The sequence below is a fragment of the Thalia democratica genome, unplaced genomic scaffold (genome assembly GCF_965202585.1).
Source record: "Thalia democratica unplaced genomic scaffold, ktThaDemo2.hap1.1 HAP1_SCAFFOLD_956, whole genome shotgun sequence".
NCBI lineage: Eukaryota > Metazoa > Chordata > Thaliacea > Salpida > Salpidae > Thalia > Thalia democratica.
In genome coordinates, this window is record NW_028139896.1 from 7,175 (window position 1) to 23,133 (window position 15,959).

The following is a 15,959-nucleotide window of genomic DNA, read 5'->3' on the forward strand; positions in this document are numbered from 1 at the left end:
AAACTAACGAACTTGCCATATTAGAAATCCGACAGTTAAAATTGACAATACTGGAATAGAATTATTTCCCAATACTTTATAAGCCAAGTAAGCAAACAAAAAAAATTTAAAATTAAATAGCTTTTAAATGCTGTATATAGTTTTAGATCATGATAATTTTATTTTAAATTTATCTCATAACTTTATAGGCTAAGTAATTACAATTATTTTTTTTTGTTACTAACATATAAGTAGCAGTTTTCAAAGCGTTGAATAAGTTTATTAATTATATTTTGCAATATTAAGTTTGGCACATCTAAAACACAACTAGATAATTAAAGCACTAAGTACTGCTTTTAAGGCGAGCGTTAACATTTTATTTTAAGCAAGTAGACTACGAATTAAAGACTGTAAGCTTTAAAATGTCTAAACTAAAAATCTACTGCTAATGTAACGTTTGAGTTTATACATGTATAAATATAAGTTAAAAAAAACTATGATTACAATTGTTATAAGTCTATGACAAACTGTAGACTAATTTCAATGTTATAGTTTACTGTAGTTTGTAAAAAACTAATTGCATATGTAAGTTTAAGTACATAGTTTAACTTTGCAACACATAGTATTGAACTAATGATTGAATTTATTTTTTAAAATGTTTTAGTTGACACTGATATAAAAGCTAAATGATAGGTTGAAATTAGAATAAACTCACAGGCAGGTTAATGAAGTCCCCTACTAAATTGATGATGGTTGACATACCCGCTAATCCAAATATTATCCAGAAATACACCCAAATTCGGTACCCTGGAGGATAATGGATATCCGGGTCTGATCCTACAACGTTGTTCTAGTTATTTTCTGACATAGTTAACTTTGATTAACGTAATGTTTTCTGTTCAAATTGAACTTTATTGCAATAAAACAAAACTTAGTATTACTATACAAAATTTTTATTGTATTAATAACGATTTATTTTGTTAAGTTATATAAGTTACTCACTATCTATTTTTTTTACTTTTTAATAAGTATTTTTTTTACTTTAAAAAAGCAACTAGCTTAAATTTGATATATTTAATTTTTTTTGTTTTTATTAACTAACATGTGCTTATTTTTAGTAAAAATTTTTAAATACTTAAAAAGCTAGTTTTTGTTTTAGTTTAAAAGTTTGATAAACTTAATTCAAGTTAACCTAGCTACCTGTTGTCTAGATTTTCAGTTCGATACAGAGTAGACATACAGTCAAGGCTTAATATATAAAGTCTAACTTCAACTAAAAATCCTTGTATTTTTGGTAGTAATGCTTTGGAACAAGATATAAATATATTTTTTTACAACTGTTAAAAATAATAGAGTGAGCATAGGAGTTTTATTAGTTTACATTAAAACCTAACCTTTCATAAAACAAAGGTTAAACACTTTAATATAAAAATAAAATTCAAATAAGAACTAATTACTGTGTGAGAACGTCTTGGGCTTTTAGCTGTTTATGCATTTTGAATTTATATAATTAACATTATTAACTTCTAGCTAAATTTTTATACTAAATATTAGAGATATTAAAAATTTATTCATTATATAAACAGTTCAAACTGTTTAAGAATGAACTTACCGACAACAAAATCCCCGAAACCAATAGTGGTCAGTGTGATAAAGGTGTAGTAGACGGCATCAGGGTACTGCCAACCTTCGTTAAAATGGAAGGGAATGGAAGGTATGAGCATGAAGAGAGATGCAAGGAAGATCATGGATAGAAGAAGAACGATCCCGCTTCGAAGACGAGCTTTCTTTTTTAACTGTTTGTAATGAGATTTTTAATGAATTAAATTCTTGGTTTTTATGCTGCCTTAATAACTAAACAACAACGAAATAAGTTATATATATATATATATATTCATGTGTGTATAAACTTGTAAGAACTTTTATTGTTTAGTTTAATACATTTTTATTGTTTTATATCACTAGAAAGCTGGTTGTTTTTTTTTTTTTTTTATAACTTAAATTTTTAAATATGACATAACAACTATCCTTCTTAATATTTAATTATATTTGCGGTTTATTTTTTTTTACATTTTGTGTAAACTACAAACAGTACATAATTTACTAAATATGTTTTATAATACCTTACGTTTTTATTAAAATTGTTTTATATTTTAAATATTTTAACAACATTTTTATTAATAGTAGAATTAAGCTAACTTAAATTTAAGCGTAAAGTTTAACTTTGACTGAGATAAATTGATTAAAATAAAGTTTTGAAATTTTTCTTTATTTTTAAAGTGCAAAAGTTAAAGTAATAACAAAAGCACTTTAACGTTATTAAATATTTATATTTTTTTTACTTTATATTTATTATTTATTATCATTTGAACTTGAATTAAGATTTTAAGATAAGAAAACCGTACTATTCTATAAATAAACCAAAAGTGCTACAAAAATAAACAATGTAAAAGTGTTGTTTTTAAACTTTATGCAAACTTTTGTTTTAAGTTACAACTTTAATGACTTTAACTAAAAGGTTCATTTTAAGCTTTAATTTCGCTATTCCAATTTATTTTTGGACAATTATAATAGAAGTAAATCTTAGTAAACAATTTTACGCTAAGTTTTTTGTTATTTACTAATAAAATACTAGTTGATTAAAAGTATAGTTTAAAAAAAAAGCAAAAAACATTAAAAATTACTATCAAAACAAACCTTACGCGCCAGTTTTATGTCGAGTTTTTTGAACAGCTTTGCGAATTTGTCTCCTATAGCCATAAACATTATTCCAAAAAGGGGAATTCCCAACAGTGCAAAAAACACCGTGAATGTTTTTCCACCGCGCGTATTAGGCGAAATATTTCCATACCCTTAATAGTTTTATATAATGATTAAGAAATTGAAAAGTCTAAAAACTTGTTTTTTTTTCTCTTAATACTTTATCTGTAAAGATCCTTAAGAAAGTAAACAATCTTATATCCTCAATACTAATCAAATTAATTTACCAAGAATTTTGTGAAGATGTTTATCCGAGTAGCCTAAAACTTGCAAATGAAACAATAACTTTTTACTTAAGAATTAAAAACATTACCAGCAAATTATAGACCTATTTCTTTTCTATCTAATTTTAATAAAATAACTGAAAAAGTAATCTATGATCGCTTGTACAGTTTTTTTTTCTAAAAATAAAGTTTAAAATAATTCTTAGTTTGGCTTTTGACAAAATCATTTCACAACTTTAGCTTAGTCTGAATTTTTTGAAAAGGTTCTGTCCTACTTTGTTAAAGGAAACCCAGTTTGTGCAGTATTTTTGATTTAAGTAAAGCATTTGATAGTGTGGATAGGAAATCTTACCAAGGAAATTGGAAATTGGTGTGAGAAGAAATATGCATCTACTTATCAGTTTATATCTAGATGGGAGGAAAAAGTTCGTAAGCTTTGGAATATATGAGTCAACCTGTGAAAAAATAAAGTTGGTGTACCACAAAGCTCAGTATTAAGACCGTTGTTATTCCTAAGACATAAAAATGACTTTCAGAATAATACTAGTCTTAACGTCTTCAATTTTGCAGATGATTCAATGTTATACAAAACATTCATAAAAGACACCTAAATGACAGTAATAATTTTAACACAGAACTAAAAATGGTATCAGCTTAATTTATAGGAAACAAACTTAAACTAAACCTTAATATAACCAGAAGCATGATTCTACATCAATCAAAAATTGTTTTCGGAAAAATATATATCCTAGTGTAAAATAGGTAAAACAGTTATAATAAACACAAACAGGTATAAATACTTGGCAACAACTTTGGACAGAAATTTAAAATAGTCAGTACACAAAAAAACTGTAAAAACTAAATTACAACAAAAATTGGGTGTATTTTATAAAACTAGATACTTTTTAAGTGAAAAGGAACTGTGTTTAACCTTTAATTCTTTGTTTATGAGCAATGTTAGATATGGCTTGTTGTGCTGGGGAAGAGCAAATAAAAGATGTATAAATGATATCAATATTCTCATTAACAGACCACTTAGATGCAGAATTATGATGATAGTGTAAGGGAATAAAAAACTCAGAAAAAAATATAAAACGTCTCTATATATATAAATAAGGTCTGTTTATTTTTGAGTTTAACACTGTTTTGTCACCAGATAACTTTAAAAATTACTATAAAAGTGTAAAAAATGTCCAAAATTATCATATGAGGTCTTCAGAAACAAACTTTTACCTACCTAGATTCAACAGCAAAATAGGTCATAAATCGCTATCCTAAAGTTAGGAATCAATTTACCGATGAAGCTATTTTTATGTTCAGTTGTTTTGGAAATTTCTAGGATGAATTTAAAAATTATCTATTAAATAGTGATTATCAAGGTCATTAGTAATCGTTGCTACTCGTCTGTTTACCTTATTTTTTAGAGTTTATAGTATTTGTCATTTATTACCCAACTATTTTTTTTTTCGGTTCTTTTGTTTAAAAGTTGATTTGTTTGGTTACAATAACAGTGGTTTAGTCTAGGTTGCAGCATTTTCATTCTGATTATTCTAAAGATTTTTTTTTAATATTACTATTTTGAATTAAGTTCAGAATACTTATAAACTTTTTTTTGTTTTTTAGCATGCCAGTGTGAAACCAAAATAGTTATAGATTTATATACTTTAACAGAAAGTTAAGTATTTAAATAGTAAGCTGATATAACTGTTTCAAGCAGACTTATGTTAAAAAATTTCTTTTTCTCAGGAAATCAAAGTAAAAATTCTTCTTTTTTATATTTGCAAATATTTTTTGCCTTCTATTATTACAATTTTAAACTAAGACAAGTAATCAAAATATAGAAAAATATATTTGGAAATAGAAGGAAATTTGTTGTTGTTAATTTAATTGTTATTATTTTTTTATCAAAAGCATAAACTTTACTGTACTTATCTTTATATTTTAATTTATAAAAATTAAGTTCAATTATGGTAGAATTCATTTATTAAAGATTATTAAAAAATTATAAAATAGTTTATTTATCTATAAAAATGCAAAAACTTTTTTACTGTTCAGGTAGAATAATAAAATAAAGTAAAAATTAGCACAAAAAACTGGTAAAATTTAACGTAAAAATATTTCAGCGTATAACATTTTTACTTTCTTTAAAGAGGTTGTAACCTATCATTCAAGTATTCACATGTTTGCTATTAGTATTGTTTATTTCCTTTAATAAGTTGGTCAAAGTTGTATATTTTTTTTTAGTTCTTATGTTACTAAACAAGTTTTCTATTACATTTTTTAACAGAAAATTTAGATATTTTTTGTTAAGTTTTCTTTTCTTTCATTTCGTTTAATTGGTTGTTTTATTACTAAAGATTTAAGTATTGAAATGATTTTAAAAAATGTGTGGAATAGCTCGTAGGAAACTTTATAAGCATGTGGTGACCGACTCAATTCTCGGTTCCTTTGTACATCAGGTCCTTAGACCAAACTTTTTGAGCGCTTTTTTTATCGTTCAATAAACAATAATTTATTAAATATTTAATTTAAAATTTGTTTTAGTTTTGTTCAAATAACATCGTTTAATTGAAAAAGCAGTTAATAAGAGCAAATTAAATTTTTAAGATAAACTTGTATAATAAACTATATAGAGGTGAAGTCTTTTAGACTATGATTAAAAACAAGGAACATAAAAGTTCACTTATAGTTTAGATGTTACTTTTAAATTTAAGAAAACATAATTTAAACTTAGTATTTAGTAGCAATTTAATGCTATAAGTTATTTAAGGTTTTTTTTAATGTTTTTCTTAACACGATTTCTGATATGCATATTTTAGGAATGAATATAAATATAAATAAAAATATCATCAGTGGATCAAAGCTTCACTTTGAAGATATCAACAACTATGAAAAAAGCATAAGTTTATTTTAAAAGTCTTAGAAAATATTAAAAAAAACTAGATTTGTATAATAAGTTAAAAAAACTTTGAAAGAACATATCGATGACAAAAATAAGAGTATGTCAAATAAACCGAAAATGACCATAAGTAGTAACTAACAAACAGTTACACTATTTAAAAACTAACCAATAGTTGTAATAACAGTACCAGCGAAGAATATAGCATTATCATATTGCCAATTGTGTGCGCATTGTGGGTTTCCATCTTTGTTGAACACAACACCGTTGTCTGTTGCTGATTTCAGTAGCTGTTTACAATTAAATTGTTTCAGTTGAAAATTAAAATAAACACAAAATGTTTTTGAGTAGTACTTTATCACGTTTTTAGTGGTGTTTTATTAGTAGAAAATTATTCGTACTTATAAACCTAGTAAGTGTCTCATTTCGTAAATTATAAAATAATGAACGTAGTTTAATGTTTGTATGAACAAATTGCTTTCAATCTTAGACTATACTGTAAACCACTAATTTATAGTTCTTAAAAACAAAAGAATGTCAGCAAAAAATCTTATATATCTATCTTAAAATATTCTACCAATAGCAAACTTTAATAATTTGAAGAAAGTCAGTGTCGTTAAAGCTAGCGCTGGCATTGAACTTCTGTTTGTAATCTTGTATCCGCACAATGGCGCTGTCGCACATACTTTCCTCGTGGTTATACTCGAGCCAGTGAAATATTCCCGCTCCTGCTAATAAGTACATGATGTAGCAGACAATCATAATACATATGCTCATCCATTTCATTGTTGGGTTTTGAAAATAAATAAATAATTTCTTATTAGCCTGATATATTATTTAACATTTTACTATTAATCCGTATGACAAATTGTGTGAAAGTTTATGAAAATAAATAAAAATAAAATAAAATATCTTCAAGCTTTACTGAGTGGATACTTAAATTTTATGCTTAAAAATGAGAACTTTCTTACTATATTTAAAAATACTCAAAAATTGAAAGATTAAATAGTAACCCTTCACATTATTGTATAAGTTATAAATTTTAAGTTAATTTACTAACTCAATTACAAAGGTTGAGGAAATACCTTCGTCGTATATTACTCTAACTATTTTTAAACTATCTACATGAGTAATATATGACGAAAGGATTTGCTCAATCTTTTAAAATTAATGGATTAATGAATTATTTTATTTTATAAAAGTTTTACTATTCATTACGTTCGTAACTGTAAAAAATACTAAGCCTTCAAATTTAAGTAACCTTTTTTAAATCTGTATCAATAAAATGTTTAATAGTTAACACTTTTAATTGTTTAAGTAAATTATTAAAAAACAATCTTGTACTTTAGTTGTTTATATCATTATTAATTTCTTATAATTTAAAATTACAATAATGACAAGTGACAATATTAAACCTCATGAAGCTTACCAAATTTTTCACTTTACAGAAATAAAAATTTGAAGCTAAATTATTTTATTTACTTGTGTATGTTGTTTGAAAACATTAGCTTAAAGATATGTACCACGTTTTTAAAGTATTAATTTGGTTTTTTGAGTTTTTAATTTTCTAAATATTTAACAAAAAACATAAGATGAATAATTAAGTAAATCTACTATTATTACACACAACAATAAGTTTAGTTTTCTATCATTAAAAACTATAGGCTATATGTTTCAAGTTTTAATTTCTAAGTTATATCTTTACTATACCTAAATAGAAAACTGTTCTACTGAGCAGTTTTCAAAAATGTTACTAGACAGCTACTTAAAGTGTTAACTTTAATTATTTATTTCGTTAGTTTAAACGTTTTGACTAAGTTAAAAGTTAGCAATCGTAAATAAAAAGTTAGAATTTTAACAAAATTATTTCTATTTAACTAAAAATAAGTAGAAAAGTTGATGTATAATAAAATAAAAATGAAATCTAAAACTTGAAATAAGTAAGCTGCGAAACCAAACGTTAAAACTTTATAATTTTTTTTAATAAATACAAAAACAGTGCTTTTTAATGCTGATAGCTTTTATTTTTATAATAATAAAAACTTTAAGTTTCAATGTCTTGTTTAAAGTAAAAAGGATAATTACAAATATTTGTTAAAAAGCGGTAGTTTAGTTTATTGTCCTGATATCTTAAAAATTTTAAACTCCATCTTCACAGAAATTTATAAAAGTATAACACAATTTTCACACTAATGTTTACGTAAACTTTAGAAACTTTTAAAATAACTTATAACAAAAAAAATAGTAAAACAGTTTAATTTGAAATTAAACTTAATATGTTTTTTAGAAAGAATTATTTATAATAAATACTTTGTTAACCGTAGAGTTATTTCGAAACATTTTAAGCGATTTAGTGTTTTTTATATGCTTTTTATAATAAAAGAAATACTCCTAAAACGTTGAAGTACAAAACGTAAATGTAAGAATGATTTAAGTGTACAGTACTGGATTTTATTTATATAGGTTTAGTTTAAAAAGAATAAATTAAAAAATAACAAGCTTTGAAAAGTAAAACAACTAATAAGAATTCAAACTGATTTAAGTAGAATGGACATTGTTAGAAAGTGTTCTAAAAGTTAAAAAATTAAACAAATACTTAAACTGTTTTATAACTTTCAGGTTTTTTATTAGCAAATATAAAAAAAATAAAATTTAGTTTAAAACAAAATTACTTTCCATAAATTCACTATATTCGAACATAGTCTAACTGTTAAAAATAAAAGTGAGTTTTAGAATTCAAAGATTTAAACAAAACTTTGATAGATGCTCACACAAAATCCATGAAACGTTTTTTCAGCAAACTAATGTAGCGCTGCTGATTTAAACGTTTTTGACTTGTGAAGTGCTTATAAATTATTAACAACTTTTAAATACACTAATTTATCAAATTTTCACGCCTTTAACATTAAAATGTATGTTATTATTGTATAGTAAACCATGTTTTTCATTTACTTTTAAACAAAGGAAGTTTTCTACCTCATAAAATTTATAAAACAGACATTAAAATTAGGTTGTTAACAATAAAAAACAAATTTAATAAAATATGTAGGTTTTCTTGATAGCAAGCTTAAAGTAATAAAATTACTGAAAATACTAAAAAAGTTTAAACTAAAACTTGCACTAACTAATTTTGAGTTTTGTACTAGTAAATAATATCTTCAACAACAAGGTTAAACTAACTCTTAAATAATAACATAAATAAATTAAAACAATTAAAAACTGTTAATAATTAAAATAACAAATTGAAAAAAAAAATTATAATTGAAAAATTTTCTATATTTTTGAAGAAAACTAAATTTTTAAAAAGTAAACACATATCTTTTAATATAGTTATTTAGTATCACTGAATATTAATTTATCTTACTTTTTTGCTAAACTCTAAAGCTAAAAAGCAAAGAAGCTTTGATTACTTAAAGCAAAAAAAAAATGTATCTAAAAATAATGCTTGACTAACACAAGCTTTTAAAAAAATTTAATTTATCTTGAAAACATCAAAGTAAAATTTGTTAGTAATTTAAACCTTTAATAGCAGTTCTATAATAAAATCAAATGCAGTAGTGTCGTAATTCCTTATTGCAAAACTAATGAAGCTATGAGTAAACCTTAACAATTGTCTATGTTATAAAGTTTATAACGGTGTTTTAAATTGATATTGCAAAAGTATAGTTTGCGCTTATTAATGTGTTACCTGTCTTATGACTAAAGTTTAAAGCTAAACTAGACTTTTACTATTTCCAAAATATTATAGCTAGTTTCAATTCGTCTACAATTTTTTATTCATAAATATTACGAAAAAGTTAAGCAAATGTAAGTATACACAAAAACCTTAGCTATATACTCATTATAAAATAAAAGTTTAGTAATTGAGTTTAATAAGCATTATAACTAAAATTTAAGTAACTACCTTAAAACGTTTAAGTTGAAACAAACTTTACAAAATCGTATTAACTGTCTTACATGTTTTTAAAAAGATATTAAACATATTTTAGATCAGATTAGCTACAAGTACTTTCAAAAAGTTGTATTTTTTTTTAAGTTTTGAATATCTATAAACTTTTGATCTTACTTTTTAACTTTGTTATAAAATTGAATAGTTGTAAGAACGCATTTTATTAAATTATTTGTACTGGCTTATTTGTTGTACCTACATATTTATAAATAAAGCAACTAAAGTTAAAGATAATTTTTTATTTTTTATTTTACCTCTTTTTAAAGCAGCAATACAACTATAAGTTTAAATTTATTATTCGTATAGTATTTTATCTATTAACAAACAACATTAACAAAAGGTCTTCTAAGTAAACAAAAACAAAACATTCTCGAATTGATAACTTTCACATCTAAAAGCGCGAGAAAAACAGTTTTTGAAATAAAAGTTGTTCAATAAATAGTTTTTAACTTTTTGACTAAAACTATGTCTGCTTTATACAAATGCAGTATAACTTTATTGTTCACGCTTTTATCCTAGTGTGTCATAAAAAAAGCTTTTTTTTTTCTTCAAATCACGCTCGAAGTAGCATGAGTGTAGTGTTGAGGTTTCGAGCAAGCTATTGTAAAATAAAATATTTATAAAATTCTCCTTCTGAATTTCAAACGGCAGAAGCTATTAAGGATTGGCTTTCCAGTAAGTTACAGCAGCTTTTGATGAAGCCTTTCAAATTAAACTTTAAGTCTGCTTAACTACAATTACAGTGACTTTCTTAAAACTAAAGCAATTATTCGAAGAAATAGTTAGTATTTTAGCTGTTAAATCGTACAAACGCTTTGTAGTTGTATTGATTTTCTTGAAATGGCAGCAATTATGTCACAAATTTATAAAATATTCGAAAACATGTTAGTAGTATGAAATTAGGAGAACTTAGTTAGTTTAAAATACATGTTGTTGCCTGTTTTACTAAGACAGCTTTGAATTGTAAATTAAACTATACTTGTTTAGATTTAGCAACCGAACTAAAAACTTAATTTATAAAAATGCAAAAGCTAGTAAAATTTGTGTTTTTGTTTTCTTAAAACATACTTTTCATTAAAAACTATACATTTTGGTAGAGTTGCAATACGTGTTACTTTTTTTTCGACCTAACACTTTTGTACAGCTGAATTAAAGTTATTATTTTTTCAATTTAACAGAATGTCTAAAAATTTAGCAGCTTTTATATAGCATAATAAGTCTAAAACTTTTTTAAAGTAAACTAAAAATTTTAAATAGCTTTAGTCTCAACTAGTTCGCCGACACCTAGAGTTATAAACTATAACGAATGATTAATTTAAAAAACGTATACTAATAAAAAAATAAACATAAATAAATGAAAAGATAAAAAATTGTAAACACCATACATTACGTTTTTAACAAAATAGTTTCCAAAACTGCTTAAAATAGCTCTAACTGTATAAATTAGCAGAATAAAAGCTAAACTGCCTTTTATCATAAATAAATTTAAGTACTGTCAGGTAAAATAGACTTGGTAAAAAGATTGAAATTAATCAATAATGCATGATTTGTTTCTAGAATTTGGAAAAGCTTAAGTAATTGCTATCGAATAAGTGAACTAAAATAAAAAAAATTAAGCGAAACAAATACTTACTACAAGTGTGTTAAGTTTATTTTCTGCGGTGTAATTGCGGTGATGTTTGACTTAATAATCAACCGAAGATCAAACAATGGTGTAATGAGAAGTAGAATGTCTTTATTGCGTCATAAAAGAAGTCTTGAAAGTAACACTTGACAAACATGCTTGCAAAATTTTGTCAATAAACTCGGTCAATAAGTTAAGCGTTAAATTGAGTTTAAAAGGACATTCAACTTGAAACTTCATTGTTTAAAACAATGAAATAAATCAAAACAAACTATAATACTGTACACACTACTTTTAGAAAGTAATAGAAACAGTCGAGAAAAGCTTATAAGTTAAAGTTATGTTATGCTTTTATAATAACACTACGCTGAAACTTAGTTTTTGCATACAGTATGTACTTAGACAACATACAAATTATAATTAATAACTATGTACATAAACCCTGAAGTGTAGCTAAGAATTTTTAAGTTGCTGTTTTGAAAACTGTTTTAAATCAGAAAAACGAAACAACAACCTTTTGTGTCTGCTAAAAGCGTTTTGTTTACTAAACATATACAGAAAGAAAAAATTCCTTATATTATATAGACATTTTTGTTTAGTGACCAAGAAGGTATAAAGATAAAAGTTAAATGCAAATAATAAAAGTTTCTTGAATAACTGTTAGAATACTTTAACAGTTTAGTTTAGTCGTAAAACTAATAGCATAGTTTTTATCTTCCGGCAATAACTTTTTACCCTTGTGTTAATAATGAACATTTAAAGTAAGTATAAGTTGTCTGTGCAACACCAATCTATATTTTATTATTAGATATAAATTTTGTGTTCAAAACTCAAAATAGTACTTTGAGTTATTTAAAAAGATACCGTAAACTTTTATGACACAAGTGTTACAAAAAAAATAATTAATAAAAGTATACAAAAATTATACAATAGACTAACTTTTTCTTTAAACTTTAAATAATATTTTTTTAATATATGTATGTAAACTAATGTTTTTAAAATTTTTAAGACCTAAAGTTTATTTGAATTTTTTATGTAAATAAATTTGTATTAATTGTCTTTGTAGATTATAAAATAGTTTAAAAGTGTAATTTTTTTAACTTATATAGTTAGATATCAACGTGAAGGCTTTATGACTTTCACGTCGATTGCCTTAAAGTTGAACTCGTTTTAAGGTTATTTAAAAATAAATTTTTGTTTTTTGGTAGATCATAAAATTCATTCATATTAATATCATTTTGATTGAAAATATTAAAGGTAGATTATTTCCAGCAAAACATTCTTATTCAAGTGTTTGTTTGTTTGTGTGAAATATTTACTTTGTACTTTACTTTATAACTTCGCAGTTTTTGTATCTTTTTTCTATATACATTTTGTATACCTACTTTAGCAACGTCGACGGGGCATACAACTCGATTTGAGTTGTTAACGTGCCATACTCATAAGCCTACGTATACTGTAGCAGATAAGCTGTCATCCATTAACAACTTCCAGTTTGGATCAATTTGAACATTGAACTCGACGCATAAGCCCACGCATTCGGTGGCATAAATTTTTTACTTTTATCTTTCATTTTCTTTATTTCAAAACTATATCTTTTTATCTTGCGCGATTTACATCCGGTGTCAACGAGGAAGTATAAGTAACTACTTTCTAAACCAGTAAACTGTACGAGCAACCATTTGTTACAGCAGAAATAGAATTGTGAACTGTAAGAAGCCTTCTCAAGTAATAAATTTTCCTGATTGTGTCTATGATTTTGTTGTATAATAAAGAATATATATACTTTTTAGTCTATATTAAACCTTATACTATAAGTAAAATGTCTAAGGTATAAACTCTTAAACCTTTCTGCACTCGGTCGCAGACCGAGGTAGCAACTAAAGATAAAGATGGCCCCAAAGCTGCTGCTAATCTGGCTCCTGTCGAAGCTGCCGAACCTATTACAGAGGCGGTTTCACATAAAGCTAGAGATCCAAGTAGTTCAGAGTACATCAATATAAACTCTTTAAGTTATACAATTTTTAATATTTAAAAAGGTTTAAGTTAAAAAAAAAAAGTTTTTACTTCAAAATTAAACACTTCTTTTTAAGCAGGGATTACATTTAGTAATTACCCTCTAAAAAGGAGTAAACTTGGTTATAACCTTCTAAATTAAAGTAAATCATAAAATAAAGGTTGAGAACTGCTGAGCTAGACTATATTCTAGTAAACCATCATCATTTAAATAATGCTTTTTAAACAAAGTTTATCATAAGCATAACAACATCATAAGCATGAAGTTTCAACAATTTTTCATTTTCTAAATTTTGCTTCAAACTTATATATATTTAATTTTTGCCAGTATTTAACATTTATTCAAATATTGTTTTACATGAATACATTTTTATTTAATTATTTTATTAAAAAAAACTAAATAGGTAAACTTTTGTAAACTATATCTTTATACTCTGGGTATTTTATTTGATTAAATGTAGTAATTCTTTAAATATTTATTTTGAATAGTTTGGTTTTGGTACTGATTTTAACTAAAAAGTTTAAACATATCTCACTCATTTTCGAAAAAAGTTTTTTAACTAATTTCGTTTAGCTCTCCTCAGAATAATACTGCTTAAGACTATTTATATTATAGAGTAATTTTATTTTTATACAGTGAATTTGAAACGTCTAGCTCTAAACAACTGTAAAGAAACTTAATCCTTAAATTTAAATTGTGTATCTTTCGACGAGACTTTTTAAGTTCATCAAGCAACTTTAGTTGCGTTTTGTACTGATTAAACCTCTGCTTTAAGTTATTGAATAGTTTGGTTTTTGTACTGGTTGATGGACAAAACAAAAGCAAAGCTTACAAAGCAAAGTTTATATTTTATAACTTAATTGCTTTTCAAAGTTCATTACAAGGTTAAAGGAAACAATTAGATAAAATTACTACACTATTATACTTTAAAATTTAGTATAAAACCAATTTAAATGAGACTAATTTTCAAAAAAAGCTTGTGGTAAGTATTTTATAGTTGAAATTTAAGTTTTGAATATCAAACTGTTGTTTTTATAATAAGTAAAAAAGTCTAAAACTAATAAAAAAATAAAGTAAGTTTCCTACTAAACAGAATTGTATTGTACCTTATTTTTAACAACGGATAAATAAATTTGTAGTGATAATTCAATTTTTTACAATTAAAAAAGGAAATTAGTAAAATGTATAACCTTTTAAACAAAAGCTAAAACTTAGATAAAAAAATTAGAATTTTAAAATGAACTGCTAATAATAAAGCTGCTGCAATGTTGTTGTTTTTTTTTCTTAAAATTGTTTAGTTATGAATGTTACTTAAAAAAGTCAGGCGCTCATCCTATCAAGCAGCATGATAAAGTGCATTCTGATGTGGACCTGACCTTCATTGAAAGTCTTGTTTTATAATTTTTAGGCACGGGGTTATAATTGAAAAATGGAAAACTTGCAAACGTTCAGCTGCAACTCGTACTTCACGCACATGAATGAATTGTGACTAAAGATTAAAGACTTTTTTTAATAAAAAACTCATTACTTCTAAAAAGTATTTTTTTAAATGATCTTAAAACTTTTATAAAATTAATTGATTTAAGTAGTTTTTTGCTATAAACTTAAAAGCTATACTATGAAAAAAATAAATTCTTTTACTTGTCATTACTTAAATAAGTACTATTTTGAGTCTTATTGTATCTGAAAAGAAAAACCATAATTTTTTAATAAAGACTTTAATTTATTCAAAAAAGTGTAACGATTTAAAGATACTTATTTTATTTAATAATAATAGCAAATAATTTTAAAGTAATTGAAACTTTAGTTTATAACTATTGTTATTATTTTTTGGGGCCACTACAGAAATTTAGGGGGCCATGAGCAGGAAAAGGGCCACAGGGGAGAGCCATGAGATCATAATTTGTATTTTACAATAGATATTCTGGTGTTGGTGATAAAGAGCAAAAAAAAAGTTTTAGGCGTTTTTAATGATAGTTTTGAAACTTATATTAGATATTATGGAAAACAATTAGGGGACACCATGCCATAATTTAAAACTTACACTAGATAATCTAAAGTTGATGATGAAGAGCAGAAAAAAAAAGTTTTAGGCAGATTTAATGGTAGTTTTTTGATATCTGTTGTTTGAGGGGGCCACAGCTTTTTCAATTTCTAAATTATTTTCAAAAATAAAAAGTTTGGGAAATCCTGATTTAGACAATGGTTAGAAAAATTTATCAAGCTTGTGAAAAGACAAAGCAGCATCTATTGTCACATCCTTCTATTTTGTAAAACAAAATAATGATTCTTGAATTTTTTGTTGCTGTTTTGTATTTTGAAATTCTTGTGTGTTCCAGCTGACTTGAATAAAATTAACCTTAACCCTACTTTGATGTAGAAGTGCGTGATATACTAAGCTGCTGAATTTCGCACCAGAACCACTGAAATGATTGACTTGAGCGTCCCAGTATGTTTTTCTGAAAACTTCAGAGAAAGCTTATTTTACTAGTTAGAAACTGGAAGTT

The 15,959-nt window shown here is 24.8% G+C and overlaps 1 protein-coding gene across 1 annotated transcript; it reads right to left on the reverse strand.

The window, feature by feature from the left end:
- Positions 1-694: 694 nt before the first annotated feature.
- LOC145847478 (potassium channel subfamily K member 2-like) lies at positions 695-6,648 on the reverse strand (the record flags this gene model as incomplete). The annotated part of the gene is made up of 5 exons (XM_082953623.1): positions 6,451-6,648; positions 6,032-6,152; positions 2,677-2,831; positions 1,592-1,775; positions 695-816 (listed from the first exon to the last, which is right to left on the reverse strand). Coding segments are annotated over exons 1-5 (780 nt in total), but the record flags the coding sequence as incomplete, so codon positions are not given.
- Between the last annotated feature and the right edge of the window lie 9,311 nt (positions 6,649-15,959).